The 16,630-nt window shown below is 41.3% G+C and overlaps 1 protein-coding gene across 3 annotated transcripts in view; it reads right to left on the bottom strand.

Moving 5' to 3' along the window:
• Positions 1 to 16,630, bottom strand: part of med13l (mediator complex subunit 13L) — a 213,300-nt gene that overhangs the window by 67,100 nt on the left and 129,570 nt on the right. For all 3 annotated transcript variants that reach the window (XM_033043124.1, XM_033043126.1, XM_033043125.1), the window contains exons 5-6: positions 5,942 to 6,087; positions 3,929 to 4,120 (exon numbers count right to left, since the gene is read on the bottom strand). In XM_033043124.1, coding sequence (XP_032899015.1) covers positions 3,929 to 4,120; positions 5,942 to 6,087 — 338 coding nt within the window. The remainder of the gene's footprint in view (positions 1 to 3,928; positions 4,121 to 5,941; positions 6,088 to 16,630) is intronic.

The following is a 16,630-nucleotide window of genomic DNA, read 5'->3' as shown; positions in this document are numbered from 1 at the left end:
CAGAAGTGACACAGTTGGCATCCTGGTGCCATCGCAACAACCTGGAGCTCAATGCTCTTAAGATAGTGCTCTTTCTCTTTCCACGAGTAGTAGCTCTACTCAATAACCAAAAATCTGTAGCCTCCTTTTGCTCTGGTATTTTATTTCATTCACATGTTTAAACAATAATGTTTTATTATTAATGTTTAATGTTTTATGTGTCATTCCTAACTGTCACTGTATGTCATGTTGTCACTTGAGGGCGGAGCACCAAGGCAAATTCCTTGTATGTGAATACTTGGCCAATAAACTTATTCATTCATTCATTAAAAGATTGAACAGGCTTAACGGTATTTGTTGAGGTTTAGAAAAGATTAAACAAAATTCCAAGAGGACTTCACAAGATGAATGTAGAGAGCATGTTTCCTCTTGTGGGGGAGAGTACACCTAAGGATCACTTTAAAAAAAAAAGGGTTGCACATACAAGGTAGAAATTAGGTGTTTTTTCTTCTTTTTAGAATCGTAACTTTATTCTTCATAGAATAATGTGAAGAATAATAGTGGTAGCAGAAATCTGCATAGTTTAAAGCAGAGACAGGTACACTGTTCAGGAGCAAGGGGATCACTGAAGGGAGGCATGGATAAGGTTACAATCAAATCAGGCATGTTTTGCCAAAAGATAAAGCTTGAGGCTCGACGTTCTACCCCATCTCTTAATTTACATGATCATAGTCAATGGGATGAAAGCTGCGATCTTAAAGAATATGTCCACAGTCGATGTTCAAGTTGTTTGGTTGTATGCTAGCCAAACAGAATCTTCAAGTTCACGTGTGGTCTCACTCTGGTGCCAAGCGCAGATATGTCGGTATGGAGATGGGAAGCGGAATTGAAGTGGCAAGCAATCGGTAGCACCAGCTACCCTGCCGGATAGAGTGCAAGTGTTTGTTGAAGCGATCGCCTTGTGTATGAGGATCTAATCAATATAGAGGCACTCATTCTCACTAAGGTAACCTTCAACCCAATGGTATGAACTTTGAACCCTCCAATTTCAGGCACACCCCTCCCCATTCTTTATCTCTCCAACTCTCCCCATACCTAATCTACCAGTTAATATCCCCCCCCCCGCCCTGCACATCACCCATTCTTCTCTACTCCAGCCCCCCATTTTTCTTTCCCACCTGTGCATCGTCCCTCCTTCTGCTTCAACATTTCACTCCCCACCATCCTTCCTCAGCAGATTCCACCATCTGCACGCTTTTGTCTTCTCCACTTATTTACCATCTCCAGCCTTCTCTCCCCCACCCGATTCATCTGCCAATTCATGCCCCTCTAACTGGCTTCACCGATCAGTTGTCAGCTCTTGACCCAACCTTTCTCCCCTCTCCTCCACTCCACTCCGTGAGTTAAAGAAGGATCCCAACCTGAAACAATGCTGCATCTCACCTCCAACAAGCTTCTTGTTGGACAACAAGACAAATGGAAACTTGTTTAACCCCAGAACCAAGTTAAACCTAAACTCCATTATTGGGTGACATTACACATGCAAGAATGTAGACTGTGCCAGAACCCAATTCACTCATTCTCTGAATCACACAACAGCCAAGGTCGTGTACAACCTTTCCAAAGAGAAAATTACTTCTGTCTCAACTGTGCAACATCAGCCCCCAATAATGAAAAGTCATGACGAGAGCAGAGAAACGGAGGATTACTTATTTCATTCTGGAAGTCATGTCTCAATGAATGCAAACATTCACTATTACCTTCAGTACAATGCAACCTTTGACGGTCTGATCAAGCCCTAAAATCTGGTATTACGTTCATAGTCGACCATGATCCACACTTTACTGCCTGCTTTTGAGATATGGAATATCTTCAGCAGGCACCTCAAAGCCCAAGAGAGATTCTGCCAACAGTGCCTTGGTAAAATCCTCCAACTCCACTGCCAGAACAAGCAAACCAACATCCGGGCCAATATCATTGTATTGAGCCTTTATTATAATTTTAGTCAACTCTGAAGGGCAGTCCACTTCATTGACATGCCCAACATTATGCTTATCAGTCACCTGAGAACTGGAGCTGAAGAAAGTCATCTTTGAATCAGAGACCATGCAAGAATACTACTGAACCCATTTACAAGTTTATAAACTGACTCATATTGTGCTATTATTGTAAAGACAATTACAGTCAAATTTAACCTCATTACTAAAATAATTGGGCACTCAAAACCACTCACACGTTGTATAATTCAAGTTGTTTTAAGGCAAAAATTTCAAACAGATTCAGAAAATTTCCTGAAACTGAACGGACAACTAATTTGAACTTACTTAGGTTGAAGCCCATGATTATAAAAGCCAAGCCTGTCTCAGAGAGTTGCACGGTATTTGTGTTATTCCTATAGAAAAAAACTTACCGTATTTCCCGGCAATGAAGACGCTATTTTTAACCAGAAATAAGACACGAAAATTTACCTGCGTCTTAGAGGCCGAAGGTTAGGTTGGTTGTTAGCCAAGAAAAATAGACTTGGCTATCTCTCATTACAGCAACATCATGAAAGATGGGGGGAGGGGGAAAGAGTTCCTTTCACAGCGTGTGGGGAGTCTGGCCTGGGTCAGCATGGACTGGGCAGCACAAATTGGCTGGGCCGCCAGGGGTAAAGTTGCGGGAGGACAGGAGCATTGAGGAGGGGGTCGGTGATCATGTCAGCAACTCACTGCTGCCGTGGCGCTCAAGGCGCGGAGCCACCACATTGTGGCCGGGGATGGAAGTAGCTCGGGTGACTGCTAGCGGCCGCCGGGACCAGGACGCAGAACCGGCCGCCGCCACAGCGCCTTGTGCCGGCCCGCCAGCCACGGTGTCCTTCGGCACAGGCGCAACCGGTGGAGGTGGTGGTTGGTGGGTAGCTACTGGGCGGAAGGCTGGCTGCTCGCTCCGTCCTGAGCTTACGCTCTCTCTCTCTCTCTCTCTCTTAGTCCTGGGGTAGGCGATCTGGGCGCTTCAGCCAGTTCCGGGGCAGGCGAACTGGGCACTTCAGCCAGTCCCGGGGCAGGTTGATCTGGGCGCTTCAGCTAATCCTGGTGTCGCGAGGGATCTAGGAACTGAAGCCAGTCCCGGGGTACGCAGGCGATGTTGCCGACCCTTGGGCTAAACCAAACTCTTGATCCTGTCCCGCCATACTTTTCTCATAATTTAGCAACTTAAATTAGAGGTGCGTCTACGACGCAGCTGCGTCTTCATTGCCGGGAAATACGGTATATTGCTCAAAATAAGTTTAGTCTATCAAATGGTTGCTCAAATATAACTCAACTGAATTTATCCAGCAACCAAGAGCTCCAACTCCTGAAATCTTAGTTGGAAATCGAGCATTTTAGCTGCTTATTTTAACTAATTCAATTTATTTTGCTGATGTTTCCAAAAGCAATTTGACATTTGGAAAACTTAATATTGTATTGAAAAATAACAAAGGAATTTACAATGATGGACAGTAAAAAGATCAAGTAATTTGGCCCTAGAGGCTGAATACTCAGATTACAATCCAAGCATGGCTCACAGACATGAAGCCAAATCATGCTGAACTTGGCCCACTTTGCATTCACTTCCCAAACTCGCCCCACAGTTATCGTTAACTTTTGAGGCTATCAGACTGCCAGTGATCCACTGCCCTCTCAAAAGTAGAGCAGTTCATAAACAGTAACTCAGCCACAGATGGTGGATACTAAGGTCCCTTCCACAAACTGCCCTGATGGCCTTACAATAGGCAGAAGCCTTTAATACTACTATTTCCAAATATCTCGAAAGATCTACAAATCTGCATCCCAATGTTATCAAGATAGTATGATAGTATTAAAAGCCATGTGCCTGTGATTTAAACCGATCCTCGTGTTAGTACATTATAAGATGTCACATTGTTCTTATGAAAGCACTGTTCCTGCCTGTAGCATTCTACACTTACCTACAATAACCTCAACTGCAACAGGGAAGTCATCATCACAATCCATCTCTTCTTCCTCTTTTATTTCTTTTTTCTTCAATACCATAGGGTAGAAGTATTGCCATTCTTCTATCAATTTTCTTGTAGCTGGATCTGACATCTTGTATGTCTGGCCTGTAAGCGTGCCGTTCAGCCCAAATGGACTAATAATTACTGCAAAAATGATAAGATGTGCAATAATTGTTTTGGAACTTGGACTCAAAACAGAAACATCAAAAAATAGAAATTAGTTCCAAAACTAAAGCCAGAGCATAAGATAATCCAATTTTCAAAAAATGTTAGGAACAGGCTTCTGAGATAACCTGTGCATAAGTTTAGCATCAGCATGAAATAAGCACGCTTTATCAGGCTACTGACTTTCCACTTCAAACCAACACATTTTGGCCACCTTTCAAAGCAATCCCTTCCTATCTTTTGCCACGACTTAAGGCTGGCCAGGTGGTATACACCCATGGCATCCTACCCCAAATGGTTTTCAAACATCTTTTTCAGTCCTAACGCCTCTTATTTCCTACTTTCACATTTCTGAAGATTTCATGCAAACCTTGTCCCATTCTGTTTGCACAAAACCCAATCAAATCCAAAATTTGTATCATTTCTATTACAATCCCTTACAAGTTCCACTCATTTATCACCTGCTATTGGTTTCTGGATCAGTGGACTTGGTGAATCCCTTTCTCAGTTAAACCCACCATTCTTTTTCCCTTCTTGCATTTTTTTCTTGAATGGGTCGTGGATATTTCATATTGCCTCATCGTACTCAAGCATGCCTATAACGGTCTCTGCTTAATGTCCCAAAACCTCCATCTGCTCTCTTCAAAATCCTATCATATAACCAGGGCTTTGGTTAATTCTCCTAAATGTTCTCTCCCTCCAGCCTGTTTCTACTTTAATACTTTACAGGTGCTTTAGCTTATAAAACATGCAATATATACTCAATATATGGCCATGGTATAATACCATAAGCTTTCTCCCATGGCAGCTTTAATACAGCAACAAGTTTTAAAATGAATATGTGCCGAATGAATAGGGACTTTGGCCATTGAAAACTATTCAGAATGGAACTGGTGAGTTTACTTCTCAATACAATACAATACAATACCCTTATTTGTCATTTGAACCTCACATGAGGTTCAAACAAAATTTAGTTTCTGCAGCCATACAATAAAAGAACCAAGACACACACCAACACTATTCACATAAACATACATCACAGTGAGTCTCCTCCTCACTGTGATGGAAGGCAAAGTTCTTGTCTCTCCCCTGCACTCCATTCCCCTCCCGAAGTCGAGGTCAAAGCCCCGGCGGGCGCTAGTCCGCGGCAAATTAAAGCCGCGCCGGGCGTTGTAGGGCCCCCCTCCAGGTCACTCTCAACCCCGCAATTCGGGCGGGAGAAGTCGCCGCTGCCGGTGACCCGCAAAGCAGTCTCCCACCGGGGACCCGCGAGCTCCCGGTGTCACCATCCACCGGAGCCGGGCCGCAGCAACGCGCCACCGCAGCTCTCCACGCCCCGAAGCCGGCCAGCCCCACGGAGGTAGGTCCACAGCGGCTCCACAGGCTCCACAGCTCCACAGGGGTAGGTACGCAGCTCCCCAGCTCCACAGGCTCCGTGACTTGAGCCTCCAGGTCGTTCCTGGTGGAGGCCGCTCCACGGCGCTAGGCCCCAACGGCAACAGAGACCCGACAGGGAAAAGGTCGGGTCTCCATGCAGGGAAGAGATTAAAAGTTTCCCCCACCCCCCACACATACACATTAAAAAAAAAAAAACGCTAAACCGCTACAAACTAAACCCTCAACAGGACAAAAAAAACAAAAAAACACGGACAGACTGCAGAGGCCGCTGCGACATCGGTCGCGCCGCCCATTCTTTCCGTCCAATATAATGTTGATAATAAATTAATTCACAAATCATTATTAACCGCACTTTATTCTGGACAGATTAACAGGATGTAGAAAACGAATTCTGTAACTCACCTTGAAAAGGTGTGGCTGATGATAGTGCTACATTGATGTGCTCTTCATTGACGAGGTACACGGGTTGGTGTTGGGCAATCTCAACACTTGTACAGACATTGCTCTCTCCATGCAGAAAGAAGGTGAAGGAACAGGAAAGGTGTTCGCTGCAAAAGATCAGAAAATAGTGATTATATACATAAAGGTTTACAGATTTGTATGAACAGAAAAAACTATTTTGAGAACTTAGATAACTATAATGAATTCATTATTCACATATCTTTCACAGGAACATATTGCAATGTTGCAAAAATTTGGATGCAGCAGCTAGATGTAACACTCTTGTAGATGGTCATGGTTCTTTAGCAAAAAGCAATCCAACAGTAATGAACTGGGTTGCACAAAATGAATATAAAATGTATTTCATGGCTTCATGAATCAAATGCAGCATACAAAAGTATACATCTACAAAATCTTTTCCTGCTACATCGACAACTGTACCCTGTCCTCAAATTCATTTGGACTATCTCTAACACCTCTCTATCCTTTCTAGATCTGGCTCCATAACTACAAACCCTCCAACTCTACACTTCCTCCAATCCTACCTCTTGCAAAAACGCTATTCCCTACTCTCAATTTTTCCGTCTCTGCTCCCAAGGTGAGACTTTCCATTCTTGGACATCCGATAAGTCTTCTTTCTTTAGTAAATGTGGTTTTCGCCCTGCAGTCATAGATGGATCTCTCAGCCTCGCCTCCTGTGTCCTGCTCTCACTCCTCCAGTTGGAGTAAGGATAGAGTTCCTGGTCCTTACCTTTCACTGCACCAGAATCTGCATAAGAGATTCCATTCTCTGACATTTCTGCCACCTTCAACATGATCCCACCCCTTTCTATCTTCTGCAGGGATCACTCTCTCACTCATCCCTTCCCACCCACACCACTACCTCCCCAGGTATTTTTCCCTGCAATTACAGGAAATGCAACAACTGTCCCTCTCATCTCCTCTCTCACACATCCATCCAAGGACTCCAACAGTCCTTCCGGATATGAGGGAGGCTCGAGTGCACTTCCTGAAACCTCATCGATTGCATTTAGTGTTCCCGATGAGGCCTCCTAGACATTGGCGAGACTAATTGTATAAAATGCAACCATTTTGCCAAACGCACTCAGTCCACCCAGACCTGCTGCTTCTCCCTGTATTTGACTCGCCTTCATATTCCCATATTGACATTTCCATCTTGGACTTCCTCAATTGTCAGAGTTAAGCCATACTCAAACTGGAGCAACAACGGCTCATATTTCACTTGGAGTAGCTTTTTATCCAGACTAATATACAAGCACCCCTCCCCCCTCCTTCTCCCATCATTTAACCCCTCTTCCCTGCATCCTAAACACATTTGCACCTATTTCTTGTCTTCCCCCTCTCCCGGTCCCCTTTCACCCTGTATTCCTTCCTATGGACTCACAATTTTCACCTCTTCTATCTTGTCTTACTATTGTCTTTTCATCTCTGGCCCTCAACCAACCATCTGCCTAACAAACCATTTGCTTCACCTGCACCCATCTATCACTTTCCAAGCTTTGTCCTGCTCCCCCTACGCACCCCCCCCCCCCCCCTCTCTTTCAGTTATCTCTCCATCCCCCCAACCCAAACAGTTTGAGGGCCCCAGTCAGAAACATCACCTACGCACGCTCCCAGAGATGCCTTCTGATTCACTGAGTTACTCCAGCACTGTCTTTTTTTCTTTTTTTTTTTTAGTCTAATTTAGTTGTTAAATTACAAACTTTGAAATGTACAAAGTTAAATGCAAGTGCCAAGATATGCTGGTGCAAGGCACAGCAGGGCTTTGTAGCTGATTCTGACATTATATCAAGTTATAATTTCCAACAGTGGAACTTAGTATTCTTTCTAAATTTCAAGAGCAGTTCTTTTGCAGCTGTGCTTGATTCTCAAATTCTAAGACTCAAAGTTTGAAAAGCCCTGTTCATTAAATCTGGCAAAAATTCAAACCTTAAACTAGTAAAACATTTCTAACATATGCTAATTTGTTCAGTTCAAGTGACAGATTTACTACAGTCAATAGGTTTTGAATTTCATATTGTGCCTGTTATGAGCAACTGTTGCTATGTTCATGCCGGCATTACTGGAAATAGTGATAGCACTCGAAATGAAAAACAAATCCTAGCCACAAGAAGTTTTACGGTAGAATTGTGTAATAGACAAACAAGATTTAATTATTTTAGTGACAGACAGGGGCCAGCATAATCATTGCCAAAGCAACTCAAAAATCAAAATATTTAAGGGACTTCTGCAGGAAGTTAAAAGGTGAAGGAGGACTTGCTTAATTTCCAAAGTCACCCCACCCCTCCCATGTGTATACAGTGCCTTCAATAATGTTTGGGACAAAGACCCATCATTTATTTATTTGCCTCTGTACTCCACAATTTGAGATTTGTAATAGAAAAAAAATCACATGTGGTTAAAGTGCACATTGTCAGATTTTATTAAAGGGTAATTTTATACATTTTGGTTTCACCATGTAGAAATTACAGCAGTTTATACATACCACCATAATGTTTGGGACACATGGCATCACAGGTGTTTGTAATTGCTCAGGTGTGTTTAAATACCTCCTTAATGCAGTATAATATAGATAAATGTGAGGTTATCCACTTTGGCGGCAAAAAAAAGGGGGCAGATTATTACCTTAATGGGGTTAGGTTAGGTAAGGGGGAGGTGCAGCGAGACCTGGCCGTCCTTGTACACCGGTCACTGAAAGTTGGCTTACAGGTACAGCAGGCAGTGAAGAAAGCTAATGGAATGTTGGCCTTCATAACAAGAGGATTTCTGTATAGGAGTAAAGAGGTTCTTCTGCAGTTGTATAGGGCTCTGGTGAGACCACATCTGGAGTATTGTGTACAGTTTTGGTCTCCTAATTTGAGGAAGAACAACCTTGTGATTGAGGCAGTGCAGCGTAGGTTCACGAGATTGATCCCTGGGATGGCGGGATTGTCATATGAGGAAAGATTGAAAAGACTAGGCTTGTATTCATTGGAGTTTAGAAGGATGAGGGGGTATCTTATAGAAACATATAAAATTATAAAAGGACTGGACAAGCTAGATGCAGGAAAAATGTTCCCAATGTTGGGCGAGTCCAGAACCAGGGGCCACAGTCTTTGAATAAAGGGGATGTCATGTAAGACTGAGGTGAGAAAAAAAAATTTCACCCAGAGAGTTGTGAATTTATGGAATTCCCTGCCACAGAGGGCAGTGGAGGCCAAGTCACTGGATGGATTTAAGAGAGAGTTAGATAGAGCTCTAGGGGCTAGTGGAGTCAAGGGATATGGGGAGAAAGCAGGCACGGGTTATAGATAGGGGACGATCAGCCATGATCACAATGAATGGCTGTGCTGGCTCGAAGAGCTGAATGGCCTCCTCCTGCACCTATTTTCTATGTTTCTATGTATAAGAGAGCTTTCAGCACCTAGTCTTTCCTTCAGTCTTTCCATCACCTTTGGAAACTTTTATTGCTGTTTATCAACATGAGGACCAAAGTTGTGCCAATGAAAGTCAAAGAAGCCATTATGAGACTGAGAAACAAGAATAAAACTGTTAGAGACATCAGCCAAACCTCAGGCTTACCAAAATCAACTGTTTGGAACATCATTAAGAAGAAAGGGAGTACAGAGAAGGTTCACCAGACTGATTCCTGGGATGTCAGGGCTTTCATATGAAGAAAGACTGGATAGACTCGGCTTGTACTCGCTAGAATTTAGAAGATTGAGGGGGGATCTTATAGAAACTTACAAAATTCTTAGGCTAGATGCAGGAAGATTGTTCCCGATGTTGGGGAAGTCCAGAATAAGGGGTCACAGTTTAAGGATAAGGGGGACATCTTTTAGGATCGAGATGAGAAAAACATTTTTCACACAGAGTGGTGAATCTCTGGAATTCTCTGCCACAGATGGTAGTTGAGGCCAGTTCATTGGCTATATTTAAGAGGGAGTTATATGTGGCCCTTGTGGCTAAAGGGATCGGGGGTATGGAGAGAAGGCAGGTACAGGATACTGAATTAGATGATCAGCCATGATCATATTGAATGACGGTGCAGGCTCGAAGGGCCGAATGGCCTACTCCTGCACCTATTTTCTATGTTTCTATGTTTCTAAAGAGAGCACTGGTGAGCTTACTATTCGCAAAGGGTCTGGCAGGACAAGGAAGACCTACACAGCTGATGACAGAATAATTCTCTCTATAATGAAGAAAAATCCCCAAACACCTGTCCGACAGATCAGAAACACTTTCCAGGTGTGGGTTTGTCAATGACCACTGTCTGCAGAAGACTTCATGAACAGAAATACAGAGGCTATACTGCAAGATGCAAACCACTGGTTAGCCTCAAAAATAGGATGGCCAGGTTACTTAAAAGAGCAACCACAGTTCTGGAAAAAGATCTTGTGGACAGATGAGATGAAGATTAACTTATATCTGAGTGATGGCAAGAGCAAAGTATGGAGGAGAAAATGAACTGCCCAAGATCCAAAGCATACCACCTCATCTGTGAAACACAGTGGTGGGGGTGCTATGGCCTGGGTGTGTATGACTACTTAAGGTACTGGCTCACTTAACTTCATTGATGATACAACTGGTGATGGTAGTGGCATAATTAATTCTGATGTGTATAGACACATCCTAACTGCTCAAGTTCAAACAAATTCCTCAAAACTCATTGGCCGGCAGTTTATTCTGCAGCAAGACAATGATCCCAAACATACTGCTAAAGCAACAAAGGAGTATTTCAAAGCTAAAAAATGATAAATTCTTGAGTGGCCAAGTCAATCACCCGATCTGAACCCAATTGAGCATGCCTTTTATATGCTGAAGAGAAAACTGAAGGGGACTAGCCCCCAAAACAAGCATAAGCTAAAGATGGCTGCAATACAGGCCTGGCAGAGCATCACCAGACAAGACACCCAGCAACTGGTGATGTCCATGAATCGCAGACTTCAAGCAGTCATTGCAACAGAATACTAAACATGACTACTTTCATTTGCATGACATTGCTTTATGTCCCAAACATTATGGTGCCCTGAAATGTGTGCTTGGGGGGGGGGGGGGGGGGGGGGGGGGAGAGACTATGTATAAACACTGCTGTAATTTCTACATGGTGAAACCAAAATGTATAAAATTACCCTTTAATAAAATCTGACAATGTGCACTTTAACCACATGTGTTTTTTTTCTATTACAAATCTCAAATTGTGGAGTACAGAGGCAAATAAATAAATGATGGGTGTTTGTCCCAAACGTTATGGCGGGCACTGTATGATTAAAGAAAATTTGCAATCATGAACATCTGACATTACATTCAGTCCAGTATTATTTTTATATTTCCATCCTTCAGGGAAGCCACACTTACATCTTCATAAAATGTCGGTGTGTATTTATTATTGAAAGTGGTCTAAATTAACACTAAAGTTAACGTTCTATTTGGAAAAGAAAAACACTTTTTAAAGAATACCAATGCGTTTCTTTACAAATGCTAAAGTTTAAGGCATTAATTATATGTGTAGGAAGGAATTGCAGATGCTGGTTTACATCGAAGATAGACAAAATGCTAGAGTAAAACTGCGGGACAGGCAGCATCTCGGGAGAGACGTTTTAGGTCGAGACCCTCCTTCAGATTAATTATATAATCTTGCATACAGGACAATACAAATATCTTTAATTACAAATGTCATTCCCATTCTGCGATCAGTAAATCACATGCAACCTACACTAATAAAATAAATGGAAAAACAATTTGATGCCCAATATTAAATCAATATCTGACATACATCCACAAGATTGGTTTTGTCAGTGGTACAACATGACACTTTCTCCTTACAGTACAAAATGTTTCTTTCCTCTTACACTTGCTACTTCAAAAAGTCAGCATTTTGACAGTATGCTGAATGCTATGTGAAATAATTTTCTCTCTGAAGTAATTTTACATGACATTCAATGCAAGGATCATGTAAGATTCATTGGCTGCCCAAAATCCAAATAACTTCACACTGCTGGGCGAGTAACTATTCTAAACAAGAATCTAGTTTATATCGAAACAAAACAGCCCGCAGGCCAACTATGATTGCACAGACCGCCTATGGAATGTTAACACAAAGCAAGAGAGACCAATGAAGCAAAAAAAAAACACAAAGAAAATGTATTCAAAAAGGTAAAGCACAATTTCACTTCATAGTTGGCTCAAACCCTCAAGGTATGCATGAAAGAAGTGTTGTACTATTATTGGTCCGAAGCAACAATTTAGGAAAAATTCAAATTAGTTCAAAATAATAGATCAATGTTTGAAGGATCACATTTTCAGCATCAGCACATTCATCCTTGCCAAAGAAAATTTAAAGAGACGTCCAAATAGAATTTAGACTCAGCTAATCAAACGATGTCTTAACTTCAAGAGGACTCTTCACTTCCACCAATCCAGATTTATATCATTACTTAAAACTCGCAACTCGCAAAGCCATTTCAGTATAACAAAGGACAGTGAAACTGAATGAACACGAGTCAAGATATTCTGGTGCAACTTGAGGTAAGCTATGCAAAGGGTTTGTTACTAATTATACTGGAACATGGCTCATGCAGAGTGCCACCTGCTGTGTCAGGCATTCATGAAATAATATCAGATCTTTCTTGAAACTATATATTTACTTGGTTAAATCGCTGATTGTAGGGAAAAAAAACAAATTTATTCCAGTGAATACCAGCAATCAAACACGCCTCCTCAAATGCACCAAATCTTAGATTTACGATCTCTTAAAACCAACTGAATGTGGACTATAACAAATACAAGGAAACTCAAACAATATTAACTGTTTTATTGAGTTTAAACAGTTTTGTAAAAGATCGGTGTTTTACAAAACAAAAGCCAACAATTTCTTCATGAACAGGGCACATTAGTAACAAGCAGAGACTCCATCTTTGTATTATGATGACAAGAGAAATGAAAAGATGCAATCAGAACAATGAAATTCCTCAAAGGTAAATCCTCAAAATTCATTCAGGACTGATCCAAAATTAATTGTATGTTAAATTTTGAAGCATGAGAAATTAATAATCTTCGACACCAGCTTATAAGAGGTCAAAGGCATTCCGAGAACAAAATGGAACAGGAAATAAAACCAGCAACATAAAGGATGAGACGGAACATCACATATAATTCACAATCGCCATTTATGTCTGTCTTGTGCAATGCAAGTACCATGGCACCAATTACCAGCCAAGCTGTGTACGATCACACAAACTAGCCAAGTTATTTTGAAAATTTACGATGAATGAGAAACAGGCTGCATGCATTATTTTAGGTAAAAAGGCTTCATTGTTTCTTGACCAGAGCTCCAGGCTTTAGAACTGTCAAAAATGTTCTTCTAATTTCCCTTGCAGTGTGCAGGTGACACTGTTTTAGCCAATTCCGTGTGCAAAAAGTCAGACTTATCGTTTTCTACCCACTTAAGCACATTGCCATAAATCAGTTACTCCACTTCAAAGTAATTAGAATCCAAGTCCCCCTGTTCCTATTCTGAAGTGTACTATCCATTTGCGAGTACTGAACATCATCTTTAATTTATTTGCATCACATTTGCATCGCATACTATGTCGTCCTACACTAATCTTTTTTTAAATTTCCTCATTATCAATTATCAGCAGCATTATCTCTGTCCTGTCTAAATCACAAATGGAAACAAGATGTCACAGGAACAATCCCCAAGGCAAATTATTCCCACAACACAATATAAATAAAAGTATCATTTTCATACTCTGCTCAAGCCAGATTCAATGAGTACATGGAATAATTTAGAATCATTATAACACAGGAAGCAACTATTTGGCCGATCAAATCCATGCCAGTTCTGCAGAGCAATTCAGTGTTTGTATCCCAACTCTATCCTTGCAGTGGTGCATGTTTATTTCACTCAAGTGCCCATCCAACTTCCTTTTTCAATTATTGATCATTTCCAATTCAACCATATGGAGAGGTTGCATATTCCAGGTCATGATTATTTGTTGTAAGGCAAGTCTATTCATGTCCCCTCTGTATCTCTGGTGCAATCTGTGCCTCTTATCCTGTTCCACGTGCTAGTAAGAGCCCTTCTTTGTCTCAGTCCAGTTTAGTTTATTGTCACATGTACCGAGGTACAGTGAAAAGCTTTTGTTCTGTACTAACCAGTCAGTGGAAAGACAATAAATGATTATAATCGAGCCATCCAGTGTAGTTAGTTCCATGATAAGGGAATAATGTTTAGTGCGAGATAAACCAGATTATCCGATCTACCTTAAGACATACCTCTTATAATCTTGTACCCATGCCAGCCAATTGTCTATTGTCAGTTGTCTAATTCCCCTCCCCCCCATATCACCCCAATCCTTAAACAATTTTTCTTCCAATGAGATTAACTACAGCGTTGGGTGCAATTTGATAATTGAAGCGTTATATACAGTAAAAGACAGGAGCTTGTGCCATCAGATGCGATTAGCTAGATTGGTATCATAGTATCCCCACCCCCATCTCTAATCTCTACCTGCTGCAACCATGTCTTATTCTCTAAAAGTAACATATATCATCTTTCTGACTTTCCAGGTCCATTATGGCCTAATCCTTAAGAAGAATCTTATCTGATTCTTTCTTTGTGCAAGCCTCAATAGGGTGATTGACATTGGGTTCAGTTGGTTTCAACAAAGAATTAGAATAAATGGAGCTGAAAAGATTGCAGAAATATGTGAAAGCGCAGGTGAAACTAATTGGAAGGCTCTTTCAAAGAGTTGCCAGAAACCTGTGGGTCAAAAGACCTCTTAATGTGCAGGACTATTTTACTTAATACAGTCAATCTTGTGTTTAATTCCTCAAGGATTTGGCCTCTTCTAACTTCTCCAGCCATTGCAGATATATGTTATTTTTCCACTTCTCTCAATCCCACCAAATGTGTCGACTCCTTCACTTGAAGTCAGTCAGTATAATACATGGCAGGAAGAAGCCCTTCAGCCCAAGTCAAACATCAATACTAATCTTATTTTACAGCAGTTCCATATCCTTCTATGCCTTGGTGATCCATGTCTTGATTGGATATTTAAATGTTGAAAGCACCTGCCTCCACTCAGTGTGTTCCAGATTCCAACCAGCCGCTGGGTGAAACACATTTTTCCTCCGTTCTTCCCTCATCCACTTATCCTTTACTCCTTAGTAAAAAATGGTCTTCTAACTTAACTATGCCCCTTTGTAAACCTTCAGGTTATTGTTCCCCCAAGATTATCTGTTCCATACACCACAACCTGCCTACTGTCCTTATCCTGCTCATAATTGAAATGCTCCATCTCAGACAATAACCTGGTGGATCTCCTCTGCACTCTTTTCCATGCAATCGTGTGATGACCAGAATGGTACACAGAATGCAAGCTGTGACATAAACAATGATTTATAAACTCATGCTAAACCTCCACACTCATATATTCTGTGTCTCAGCTAAATAAGACAAGCATCCCAGATGCATTTTATCTCTAATTTGCACTTTTAGCATTTCATCTACTTGTATGCAGAGGTCCTTCTGACCCTACCATTGTGTAGATCCTACCATTTTTAGTTTTAAAATGCATCTGCCATTGTTCTGACCATCTTACCAACTCTTCAATGCTTTGTCCTTGCTAATATTGCCTACCTCAGCAGTCTTTAACGTTTTGCTCAAATTCAGTAATTTAGCAATATAGCTTTGCTTCATATTATATTATACAAGTATGACTTATTCCTTTTGCCTGTATATAAAGATAATTATTGTTCTTTCTGCTCATTATATGTTTTTAATCAGTGAACATTACCTGTCGCTATGATAACAAGCCTTTTAGTATTGCAAGATAGAGATATTGAATTTTGCAGTATTTTTGGCATGGTGGCAAATTTGACAGCTCTTTTGCAAAATAAATGATTTATAGCAAAAGAATAGCACAATGTGGCATTACTGCAGCTAGTAGTCAGCATATTTTATCGTTCATTGCCTTAATGCAGATTTTGAGAAAGCTACACAAGTGAATCATCAAGGTTTTATGTCTTTGCTTTAATTTTAGCTCAGAAATAAATTTTGGGCTTCAGTAAACCTTTTCCTGACTCAATTTGCATTTATTGAACTTCTCGAATTGGAAATGACAACCACTGAATGGAAAGGGACTGAAGTAGTTTCCCAAACTACAGGCTCAATTTGTATCCACTATAACGATATATCAAAATTGAAGACTTATGATATTATTAAGAATACACACAAAACATTAAACAGGAGCGGGCCACCTGGCCTCTCAAGCTGGCCATGTCATTCAGTATGATCACGGCTGATCTGCTGCAGGCTTCAACCTCTCTTCTGGACTGGTTTCATAACGTGCTCAATTCCCCAATCTTCAAATAATTGCATCTCCTTCCTCTCTAAACTCCTCCAATGATCTAGCTCTCTAGGGTAGAGAATTTCAGATGTGTAAATTCCTATAGAAAAATTCCTATGCACCTCAGTTTTACCTCATTGTGTAACAATGCCCAGCTGTTTGAAACTCCCACTGGTAGAACCATCCCAACATCTGCCTTGTCACACCCACTCAGGATCTTCTATGTTTCACTATGTTAACGCCAATGGCTGTAAATGCTTTCTTAAACAAGATGAGCACAGCACTCTGGATCACC

This window comes from Amblyraja radiata, chromosome 25 (assembly GCF_010909765.2).
Source record: "Amblyraja radiata isolate CabotCenter1 chromosome 25, sAmbRad1.1.pri, whole genome shotgun sequence".
Taxonomy (NCBI): domain Eukaryota; kingdom Metazoa; phylum Chordata; class Chondrichthyes; order Rajiformes; family Rajidae; genus Amblyraja; species Amblyraja radiata.
The sequence above is the reverse complement of the archived record's forward strand: the minus strand, read 5'-3'. Positions and strand labels throughout refer to the sequence as shown.